The 11,861-nt window shown below is 42.2% G+C and overlaps 1 protein-coding gene across 3 annotated transcripts; it reads left to right on the top strand.

Moving 5' to 3' along the window:
• The first annotated feature begins 225 nt into the window (after positions 1-225).
• Positions 226-9,372, top strand: LOC136951475 (von Willebrand factor A domain-containing protein 5A-like). 3 transcript variants are annotated; one of them, XM_067245886.1, is made up of 20 exons: positions 226-299; positions 2,765-2,816; positions 3,005-3,207; positions 3,689-3,911; positions 4,086-4,261; positions 4,444-4,558; positions 4,741-4,916; positions 5,086-5,174; positions 5,318-5,462; positions 5,788-5,867; positions 6,009-6,123; positions 6,285-6,443; positions 6,596-6,699; positions 6,901-7,124; positions 7,475-7,558; positions 7,677-7,736; positions 8,272-8,301; positions 8,487-8,671; positions 8,846-8,969; positions 9,089-9,372. In XM_067245886.1, exons 2-20 carry the CDS (start codon positions 2,774-2,776, stop codon positions 9,166-9,168), a joined length of 2,415 nt encoding a protein of 804 aa, XP_067101987.1. In that variant the 5' UTR covers positions 226-299; positions 2,765-2,773; the 3' UTR covers positions 9,169-9,372. The 3 variants fall into 3 exon arrangements, with proteins under 3 accessions (XP_067101987.1, XP_067101989.1, XP_067101988.1); XM_067245888.1 differs by lacking the exons at positions 7,475-7,558; positions 7,677-7,736; XM_067245887.1 differs by lacking the exons at positions 7,475-7,558; positions 7,677-7,736 and having other exon boundaries at positions 8,272-8,322.
• Positions 9,373-11,861: the final 2,489 nt, after the last annotated feature.

Raw genomic sequence — 11,861 nt, 5'->3', positions numbered from 1 at the left:
ATTTTTCATCTTTTGCAGATATCAGCATAACGGATATGGAATAATCAAAACAACGATTAATAGCTCGTTATACCATTTGTGTTATATGGTTATTTCATTATTAAAAAAAAACGAACCAACACGGACCGTAAACTTTCAGTGGGCGTAAATGTTATGTGCATTGGCCAATTGAGTGCGACTACACGTGGTTTACTGTCGTTCTCCTCCCCTGTGATTCCAGTAACTCAAAGGTTTTTGTTTCAAATACAAGAGAACCTACAGCAGGCATAAACGCATTTTCACTTCACGAACCTTCGACGGTAGGTAACTTTAATAGGCTACTATTTAAAGACTGAAGTATCGTATTAAAACAAAAAAACAGCTTGTCTAGGGTAGTCTACTTGACTGCATGGCAGTATACAATTATATTAAAGGAATATAAAGGGCAAGGTTTTGACGATATTTAAGACAAATCTACCTGGTTTGGAAAAATACATTTCAGATTTAAGAAACAATAGACTGTATTGAATAGAGGCTGTAGCCTACAATTACGCTCCAACCTAGTAAAAATTTAGCCAGGCTGTATGTTTAGATGTAAAGCAACAAACCTACATATTAGGCTATGTTCAGTGGATATTGCAACTGGATGTCCAAAATCATTTGATTAAGGACGAATGACAAATAATAATGTAGATTACCAACCCGCGTATCCAATCATGACTTGAAATATAGCCTACCGTCATTCTATTGATTGTATTATATTGGATGAAAGGGTATTCTAAATGAATACACAACTTTGATATAAACTGCCAATTCTCAACTAGGTTACTAACTGCAATCAAACAGGAAGTTAATGACCCTTTGAACCTTATACGCAGTCGGAAAAAAAATGGGTGTGGTCGAAGGAATCTGTAGTGTATGTTGCACAAATGTATTATCCCAAGAAAACAAGAAAATATTTATTGCAAAACTTTTATCTTATTCGTAGAAAAGTGGACACTGTGTATATTCTATGAACAGGACCTTGGTACTGACCAATCCGGCACTAAGTTCAGTACGATACTTTTCTAATATGTGGACTCACTGGCGTCTGAGCCTCCTCAGAAAATTATGTACCTGGTGATTTCAGTATATGTTTGTCTGTAAGCGGAGGAGTTCAAGTATCTCGGAGTCTTGTTCAAGAGTGACAGTGCGTTCACACTGCAGCGGAGCGGGCGGCGCGCGGCGTCGGCTTCCAATTCATTTTCAATGAAACCAGGCGTTGACGCTCGCGTAGGGCATTGTGGGAAGGCGAGCGGAGCGTTGCAAGTTGGATTTTCTCAACTTTATGTAAATGAGGAGCGTGAAAACGCCAGCGTTGGCCAATCGGATTGGTTTCTTGTTTCTTGTAACGTAGCAACCGTTGGTCATCATAAACATTTCTAGGTTTCACAATTTCAAGATGGAGGAGAACCTTTTCGTATGTGTCTGCACACCCAGTTCTGTTCAGAACAAAGTTACTAATGTGACGAGCCTGAATTTAAAGATTACATTAAACTAATAATGCATGGTGCATGGTTGCCGATGTCGTCATTGTTCCTAGTGTGTTTTTATAGCCTACTTTTAAATTCAGTCTCGTCACATTACGTGACTGTTCTGTGCCACTGCTAGCCCAGCCTACAAACGACTGGTTGAGTGACCGGTGGCGTAACATGTATGGTCAAATATTTACTATTGTGTCAACATTTTACATTTTAAACACATTTTAAATGCGTTTAAACACGTTCATATTAGCAGGTCGACTGACTGATTTCCATCTCATACATTCCCGTAGCGCCACAGTGCATTTCCCTGTTGAAGCTCAGCTTCCATGGACTTCAATGGGGCTGCTTTGAACAGTTTTTTTCAGTGCTTCGAAACTATAAGGTCATTGGATAAATGCTGCGATTATGTCCCGCCCTGGACGCTCAGCGTCTCTGGGGGTGAATGGAGGAGTGGGCTGGCCTGGACGCTGGGCTTCCGCGTGATGATTGGAGGGTCTGTCGAAAGACTGCATCTCCTTTTGATTGACAGCGATTTTGTACTATAAAAAGTCGCCGAAGCTATTCAAGCTCAGTCCCATCACGGATTTTGCAACTGTAGTTGAAAGACAAACGGCTGCAACCTATTTCTTGGTATTTGCTTGGCGAAATTGCTAGCCAATTTTCATCATACATTTCATACAATTATGCATCACATTCCTTGTTTCAGTTGAACCTAATTCCCATATTTCCTTCGGGTTTAAATATTTTTTGGTTAGATCGTTCGTTCATTCATTCATACAGTAGGCTAGGCTAGTGTCGTAGGGGTGAACTAGCCAGTGAACTGAAAATATATATGATGTAGGCCGAAAATGAGCTTCCCCTGTTTGAAAGACCAGCAGCCGCCACTGGTTTGTCTGTATGTTGTCTTTTAATCTATGGACCTAGTAAGTGTCTGAAATAAAGCTTATGATGATGATGTATTGAAAATCATTTAAATCGAAACCCTGTGAAACCTCAGATAAGACAAAACTGCAAATGCCGAAACACTTCCCCAACCCTTTATGGTTGCAGGGCTTGCCTACATTCCTGACCTTAAACCTTTATCCATGACTCACCCTTTATGATAATGACTCATCTGTTTGCACAGGATTGCAGTTCCCCTTGTTTGTTTTTGTCACAATGGCTTACATAGTATGTTGCTCTATCTGTTAATATGTGAAGTGCTGTTGTATGCTGTCTAACTGCTCTCTGTAACAGACCTGCAATTTTCTTCCCCCTTGTAGGTGAACAAAATGGTGTGCCACTGTGGACTGGTGACTGGAAAAAATGAACCAGGTATGTATGCAGTGGTCAATATTCACTCGATTTGTCTAATCCTCTTCTTTTTTTCTTTTTTTACTTGTTACTTTCATACATTTCTCTCACATTTTATGGACATTCTCATTGTAATCATCAAAGGTAGTTGCTCTCTAAAGTCCATTCAAAGCTAATCTCCAAGCTCCACCCTTCAATGTCTTTTCCAGTGCCTCTTAAGAGTATTGAGGTGGAGGTCAAGGTAAATGACCATGTAGCCACTGTGAGCTCCACACTGCAGTATGAGAACAAGGAAGAGAAACCCCTGGAGGCCATCTTTGTGTTTCCTCTGCCAGCGGAGGCTGCTGTCTGCCACTTCAGTGCCAAGATCGGAGAGACCGAGGTGGTGGCCCATGTGCAGGAGAAAAAGCAGGTGAGAGCAATGTTGTTACCGCACAATAAACTGACTTTAAGGACTGTGATGAATTATTGAGCGATAGTTTACTACCTTCACTTTATACTGTATTTTGTCTGTAAGAAATCTGTGCTTTTTTCCTTGAAATATCTCAGTGAAAATAATTATACTGTGGGAACGAGGTCGGGTTACACTAATTGTACAATAAAAAACAGTTAGTCTATGCATTATTTTTTAAATCCAAATGTATTGTATAACATGTTTTAAGGTGAAGCACATTGATTCTGCCTCCTGCATGAATTGTGCAAAAAAATAAAATGCCTTGACTTCTCTATGACAGTCTATGTTCTTAGTGGATCTTGTTTAACCTGCCCCACACCCATGAGTTTCTAATAAAGACATTCTTGTCTGGAGTCCCAAGTGCCCTGACTAGAATAACCATAACAGCGTGTGTGATTTATGTTGTGTCTCATATTAATGACGCATCACTGTCCCTCAGGCTCGGGAAGAGTATGATGATGCGTTGAGCTCGGGCCAGCAGGCCTTCCTATTGGAGGAGAGCGAGCAAAGCTCAGATGTGTTCCAGTTGAAAGTGGGCAGTCTTCCCCCTGGAGAGAGCGCCTCCATCAGGCTGGAGTACGTCACTGAGCTGGCCGTGCAGGCGGACGATGGGCTGAGGATATGCCTGCCTGCCGTGCTGAATCCCCGCTATGAGCCCCAAGGTTAGAGAGATCAACACACACACAGACTAACACCTCAGCTATCAACACCAGGGCAAGGCTCCAGTCTGTCTCCATGTCTTTGGCACCTCGGTCAGCCTTGCTGTGTTAGAGTGTGCTTTATAAATAAAATGTACTTACTTACTTACTTATTTCTACTGACCTTCTCTCTTTCAGGTGTGAACAGTGGAGGTGGGGGCAGTGCCCAGGTGACTTCTGTGCCCGCGAGTGCTGTGCCCTACAACTTGTCTGTCAAAGCTCATGTGTCCTCCCCTCGGCCCATCTCTAAAGTAGAGTCTAACTGTCCCTTGGATCCACTCAACTATCTCAACCCGGAGCAAACCCAAGCCACGGTATGGTATATCTGTCTGTGTGTATATGTCTGCTAATTTCCCACTCACTGGCCCCATTAATTGTCTGAAAGCTCGGTGGTAGTAGATCTTACAGGTTCAAATCTCCTCCTGTACGTTACTTTGAACGGAAGTGTCGCTAAATGAAATGAATAAACACTGTGCTGTTTTGGTACTGTTTGTAGATCAGCCTGGCTGCAGGACACAAGTTTGACCGGGATGTTGAGCTGTTGGTTTATTACAAAGACACCCACCAGCCCACTCCTGTGGTCGAGTCAGGACAGGCCTCCGCTAAACCAGGTGAGGCCTGGAGGAACCATCCCAGTTAGATAACATTCAATTAGAACAGTATAGAATATAATGTTTAAATAAATTCTAGAACAGCCTACAGTAATACACTATAATATACATTATATACACCATAGATAGACCTACAACTGTCAAGCATTTTAATCTCTCTCTGTCTCTCTCTCTCTGACCAGGCTCTTTGATGGGTGACACGGTGGTCATGTTGAGCCTTTACCCAGAGTTCCCCACGTCTGTGATGTCATCCATGACCTCGTCTGGGGAGTTTATTTTCCTGGTGGATCGCTCTGGTAGCATGTCATGCCCCATGCACAGAGGGGAAGGGGCACAGGAACGCATTGGCAGTGCCAGGGTATTGTAACTGATCTTTCCCTTAGTAGTCCTTGACGACTGACTGAACGTTTGATAAAGTGACTGGCTGACAAACACATTTTCTTAGAGAGTCTCACAAAATACTCTAAATTAGGTAAAAAAATATACAAATGTTCCAGATTTCACCTGGCCTTCCATTTTTCTTACAGGACACTCTGCTGCTTTTGCTGAAGAGTCTGCCTATGGGCTGCTACTTTAACATCTTTGGCTTTGGCTCTAACTATGAGTCCTTCTTCCCGTAAGTACCCTTCTCCTCCACCCTCCTCTTGCTTATTTGAACCCAATGGCAACATTCACCACAAGTAATGTTGACTTTTGCTTCTCTATTTGTATATGTTTGGGGGAAATCATTGTTGTTTTGCTGGTATATCTGTTCTCCAGCAAGAGTGTGGAGTACAGTCAGCAGACTATGGACGATGCTCTAAATAAGGTGCAGACGATGGGGGCTGACATGGGCGGAACAGAGATCCTTGAGCCACTCAAACATATCTATAGTCAGAGCTGCATCCCTAACCAGCCCAGACAGGTAATACACGTTCATGAAACACATGCATGTTTACAATGTGCCTTACAATTTTATAAATTGGATGAAGTGACACATCGTCCCCAGGGTACATTATTCTCCCACACTTAAAACCACCTCATGAAGTTGCACCAGCTTTACACGTGTCACCAGCTGCTATTTTAAACACACAACCAGTCAGGCTAGTGTGAGTGCTCTGTATTGACCGCACCTTAGCAACTGAAAACTGTTTCCACCTGTGTTTCCCAACATGCTAACCATACAAACATAGGTGTGCACAAAAGATAACTTAACATGTTTCAACACACCATCCTGTTTACATCTTCAGCTCTTTCTCTTCACTGATGGTGAGGTGGGAAACACCAAGCAAGTCCTGGATCTAGTCAAGGAGAATGCAAAATCTCATAGGTTGGTCTTTTTTAAACTACAAATAAAGTATGCTATACACTTAACAGACATTCCACTCTCAGGTCTTGGTACAACACCTATATTAACACAACATTTTTACAAAGTAATGTTTCAGTAACATCAAGTCCTCACAATCTCTAGGTGCTTTTCTTTTGGGATCGGAGAAGGAGCCAGCTCTGCCCTCATCAGTGGGGTCGCCAAGGAGGGAGGGGGACACAGCCAGTTCATCACAGGAACTGATAGAATGCAACCCAAAGTAAGAGGGCCAATGAGGTGGACAGACAGAGAACAAAAGAGGAATGTATATTAAATAAACCAAAACCTGGTGGCATTCATAATTGACCCTGTCGAACATGGCTACTGTATCCCCACTCCCCCCCCTCTATCCTCCTCCCTCTGTCCTTCCCTCTCCTCCAGGTGATGCAGTCGCTTCGCTTTGCTCTTCAGCCTGCTGTTGTTGACATCGCTGTTGATTGGAAAGTTCCAAAGGGTGTGTCTGTCACCCCTCTGTCTCAACCCATCAGTGTGATCTTTCAGGGTCAAAGGTCACTTATCTATGCCCAGCTTACTGGAGAGGTAAGATGACACCACCAACTGGTAAAATATGTGCATTACTGATTACTACTGTATTTTTTTAAAATGGTATCTGCGAAAAATGCAACCATAAGTTTAATTATATTATTGTATTCTTCATCTTCTCTTTTCTTGATGTCCTCTCTCATGTACAGAGCTCAAAACAGACTGAGGGCTCTGTGACAGTGAAGTACAGCTTGGCGAAGCAGCCTGTCAAGAACCAGCTTTGCTTTAGTCTCAAACCTGCAGAGGACACTGGGTATGCAGAAATGAGCTTTTGACTCACCTGGCAAAGTTACAAAACCAGCACATGATCTTAGATCATAGCACACAGTACATGCAGTATTGTAAGGTTAAGACATTCTTCACATCAAATCTGATATTTTTCAATCCTCTCTTTGTTCTCTTTCAATCTCTTTGTCTCTCTCTTTCTTGTACCCTCCTTTCTCCTCATGTCCAGACTAACTGTCCATAGACTTGGGGCACGAACCCTGATCCGCTCCCTGGAAGTGGAGGAGAGAGAGGGGGGTAGTGAGAAGAAGGCCACAGAGTTAAAAGACAGAGTGGTTAATCTCAGTGTCCAATCAGGAGTGAGCAGTGTCTTCACTGCTTTCATTGCTGTCCACAAAGGCAGTGGGGAAGCTGTGACGGGCCCGATGCTTCGTAGGAATGTCCCCACACCCAGTAAGTGTCTTACTTTTTAAAATTCAGTTAAAATTAGTTTAAACAAAAGGTTTTTATTTTATTTTTATTTTTTACATTGATAGCAGGTGATAGAAGTAATAAATATATAATGTGGAATTAATGTACAATGGAAGAAATGCACAGTAAAAAAAAACTAAAGAAACCATGAAAACAACACAAATAAGTGGGAAAATTTGACGAGACCAGGGAATCATTTGTTACAAAATTAGACTCCTATAGTAGGTATTCAGAAAATAATAATATAATATTGTATATAGAGTAAATGGCGACTAAAGGTAGTGTGAAAATCCACTCGGAACATATTACAGACGTATTTCCTTCTTTCACAGTGTTGTTGGGAGGAGGCTATGGTCGCCAAATGTGTTCAATGCCTATGGCCATGGGATGTAGGTTGATGAAGAAAAGTACAAAAAGTATATATTTTTGGAAAAGTGTTTCATTTTCGCTATCTTAAAAGTGCTGCTGTGTAAATTGTGTAAATTGTGGAAAGTGATACTCAGTGCATCTTTTTGGTTATCTTCTTTCACACAGTGACTCTTGATGCACCTCAGGCAGGATGTTTTCCTGCCCCAATGATAATGTGTAACAAAGGTGGGACTGGGACCGAAAAACAGCGTGGGACTTTTAAACGCAGTCTGTCCAGCGACCTGTGTACAGTTGCTTAATACAAATAGGCTATATAATAATAAAGTATCATGCAGTGCTAGCGAAGACTGTTAACAAAATAAGATCTAATACAGGATCTAAAAATGAATATGACAATTCTCCCTTAGTTTCTTTTTCCTTGCTTCTCTCTGTTTCTGCATCTGCTTTTAAATGTTGTAAAAGAACAATAATCAGTTAACTATAGTCAATAATGAAAATCAATTCAACAAACTAATTTCCATATAATAACCCTGTTAACATATAGTCTACTGTGTACACACTGTGTACCTGTCAAATTCTCTCCACAAAACCTAAAAAACGTAAATGTATTTGAATGATACTGTTTGAAGCTAGCTATGTACTATGCAGTACTACCATCAGTAAGGTTGATTGTCATAGCTTGTCCTGCTAGAAAAACTGTGACTGATTAACAAACATGCTTAATACAATGATTTTTACTTTCTAACTTTTTTTTATTCAGGTGTACAGGGATCAGTTTACTGTGATGCAGGTACACATTCAATCAAACATTGTACTTGTTACTTGTCTTTTAACCTAAAATCCTGAATTTGCTATCAGCCCTTCTGAATCTTGGGGGTTTTGGCAGTTTTCTGTACTCTACCCACCTATATTTTTAATGAAATCTGGCAGGTACATATTTTACTTGTAAACTAAATTGTGTATTTTCTCCATCAGACTTTGAAATGGCTGACGACTTTGAAATGGCTGAAAACAGCATCACTGTCCCTGAACTGACCAGGGACCCTCTCTTCCAGCTGATCTCCCTTCAGAAAGCTTCTGGTTCCTGGGACCTAGAGACAGCCCTGGTCCTTGTGCTGGGGAAAACACTGGAGGAAGTGGACAAGACAAAGCCTGAACAGGTGGGTCACTGATGACAGCCTGTGACATCCGTTCATCCACAGATCTATGAATGTTACTATACTTCTGCAGCAGTCCATGTTGTCTGTGTAGCACCTGTTTATGGATACAATTGATTTCTCTCTTTTGCCCCCTCTCCTTCCTATGCTCCTTCACCCTGGATTCTGGGGAACCAGGTGGACCAGGAAGTGTGGGCCACTGTTCTGGCCCTCATATGGCTCCATGGGTTCAAGATCAAAGACCAGGACGAGTGGCAACTTCTGGCTATCAAAGCTGTGGCATGGATCCAGGCCCAGAATGGTACTGTTCAACTGTCCTGACATGTTAAACCCTTACCATCTAGTGTTATTATGCTATCATCATGAGTAATATAATCATCCTGTGTGGATTTCTCCCCCCCCCCCCCCCCCCCCCCCCAGTGCCCTGTGTTCCGGAGTGTGTGGCAGCTGGGAATGCCCTGTTGGGTTGCAAGGTGCAGAAGGAGACTCTGGGACTCTGAGAAGATCACCCTGCCTACCTTTTTCTCTTTTGTTCATGCTCCAAATGCTGTACCTGGGCTGTACACCAACAGCAACATTGTCATACTCCAAGCAATATAGTCTTATTGGACTGCACTACAAATATCTTGACACCTGATATAATGTTTCGTGTATTTTCTTTCAATGCCGTACAATAATACATCTCAATAAATCTCAATAAATCTAATAATAAATATCGTATTCGTCTTTGGCACCAATTTCAGAAACCCTTGTGCCTCGATGCTTGTCACTATTTTACAGTTCAGCTTCGAACTTGTCGGTTGGAGAAGAAACCCCTGTAACGCCACTCTTGCCCCAGAAGTTAAAATGTCGAGTCATTCGTTTTTTTGCCATGATACCTAGTAAAAGCGTATGTTATACTGCCACGTAATCTCAGAGTTCAGATAAACGCAGCCTGCAGGGCAATGGGCGGTCCGAGGAGCAACAGTAGAGTGGAACTGGGCGAAGAAAACTGAGTGAAGACGGAGCAAGAAATTCCCTGATACGATTTAAAACCTTGATTCACATCATCGAGGGAATAGGTAAGTCACAATATTATTTTCGGTGTTCTTCTAGGGCTGTTCCGAAACACTAAGCAAGGCTAGCTAGCAATGTTGGTCATACTATGCTTTCTATTTCATAGGCTGAGGTGAGAGATTTGTTTAGCTGTTAGAGCTAGCCTGAAAGCAACGTTACACTAGCCAGACTGACTATCGCATCTCACAGTAGCTAACGTGAATTGTCAGCTAGAGAGCTGTCTCATGTCTTTGAAAACGTTTGTGTTAAATCTACGAAGCAAGTATGCTACCTAGGTTTGGACTTGGAATCTAGCCATCTAGTTAGGTCTAACTGAATACGATATGGGTAGCTTGCTAGTTACCAAGAGTTCAAGTTGTCTTAGAGTTATAGCTAGCTAAATTAAAGTCTTACAGTAAGTCTTCTAATCCATTAGCTCTAGCGATCTTAACCAACGATTCCAGAGGATGATATCTCAATTATTTTATAAAATAAAATTTGACTTTCAACCATGCATCTTATATTCTTGCAACATGACCATGCCACAATAATATGTTGTAATAACCGTAGAGCTAGCTACTATTCACATGTATATTGATACTGTTCAAAGTAACGTAGCTCTAGCTGTCAGCGTTGTTAGACTAAAGACATAAATAAAGGGCCTCCTGGACTTTTGAATCATTAACATTAGTTAATTAACTAAACCCCATCTCATGGCAGTCGGGCTGTGCGCGTGTTATTGTGAGGTCCAAGACACTTGACTTGCTTAAGGGTCACTACAATACCTGCAGAAGGGCAGTAAGAGTCCTGCTTTTGGACTGAAATTATACGAGACCCCACTTCCTCTCTCCAGGGGAGGGACGTCTTATGGTACCAGGCTAAATTTAGCATGTTGGGAGAAGGAAGGGCAGAGCTCTTTAGAATTCCTTAGCTAAGATATTGTTGGGTGATGAAGTGTTCCTTCATTTCAGGCAATTTCTATTCGATTTAGCAGGCAGGTATCAAACTTAATAAACTAACAGTTAATAAGTTAATACGTGGCCTTGTGGTGCATGTACAAAATGTCCATGCATATACAATTTTAAAAATTGTCAAGCAGACATTTCGACGTTATCGATTCATATATTCATTTGGTTAATTTGGCTGCAGTGCGTGGACTCAACGTGTTGGTGGATGTCTTCCTCAAGACCTAGACTACTGTAGATCTTAACTCATTTGTAAGAAATTGCCAATAGAAACCTGTAAAAGTGCTGCTTTTGCTTTTGGCAGCAATTGACTCCAACAAGCTAAAAGGTAAACAATGTTCTAACAAGATGATTCTCAGGTTTTAGTTCCTTTTATATTTTCTATAACAAAGACAGAATGAAAACGTAGTGCCAGCCTCTGCCCTGTGCTTAGTTGCTATGGTAACAGGTGGCATTGTACCTTAGTCAGAAACATTGCTAAAAATGAATTGAGGATATAGTGGTGGAGGTGGGGATGTTATAAGGTGCTCCAGTGCTGTGGAAGCTTTTAACTAGTCATGTAAATATATAAGCATATGTTAACATGTTGTTTATGGTCTTTCATCAATTAAAATGTTTTAATGTGTCTTTTTTTATTCTTAATAAACACAGGCACCAGTGGGGTAGGAGTGGACCTCCGTACTCAATACCCAGGGGGTGCACTCTAACTCAGCACTCCCTAACTCTCACCTCCCCCACTGTCTGACCAAGCTGAGGGTCTAAGAACACCAGTGCTCAAGGGAAGGAGGACAGCCTGCTAGGCGCCATGAGACAGTTGAAAGGCAAGCCCAAGAAGGAGACGTCCAAGGACAAGAAGGAGCGCAAGGCGGCCATGCAGGAGGCACGCCAACAGGTGGCCACCGTGGTGCTGCCTACGTTGGCTGTGGTGGTGCTTGTCATCGTGGTCTTTGTCTATGTGGCCACCAGGCCCGGGGCCATTGAGTAACAGGCTCCACCCCAGAGACCCAGTGGGGCCACATGCACACTTCACCAATAACTATGAGCCTGGACTGGGAATTTGCTGCACCCAAAGGATGACCCGAGCCTCCAAGCCTTCTCCTGACAGTCTTCAACCCTATGGGCAGCCTCTGTTCTCCCATCTCTCTCCACTCATCCCTCTGTCCTTGTTCCCTTTCACTTTTTTGTAGTTTGGT

The sequence above is a fragment of the Osmerus mordax genome, chromosome 11, assembly GCF_038355195.1.
Source record: "Osmerus mordax isolate fOsmMor3 chromosome 11, fOsmMor3.pri, whole genome shotgun sequence".
NCBI classification, from domain to species: domain Eukaryota; kingdom Metazoa; phylum Chordata; class Actinopteri; order Osmeriformes; family Osmeridae; genus Osmerus; species Osmerus mordax.
The sequence above is the reverse complement of the archived record's forward strand: the minus strand, read 5'-3'. Positions and strand labels throughout refer to the sequence as shown.

Excerpts from the sequence above, each read along its gene's own strand:
- LOC136951475 (XM_067245886.1), top strand. The coding sequence starts at position 2,774 with ATGGTGTGCCACTGTGGACTGGTGACTGGAAAAAATGAACCAG. Across the intron at positions 4,559-4,740 it reads ACAGGCCTCCGCTAAACCAG|GCTCTTTGATGGGTGACACG; the intron begins GTGAGGCCTGGA and ends CTCTCTGACCAG. Across the intron at positions 7,559-7,676 it reads GATGAAGAAAAGTACAAAAA|TGACTCTTGATGCACCTCAG; the intron begins GTATATATTTTT and ends TCTTTCACACAG.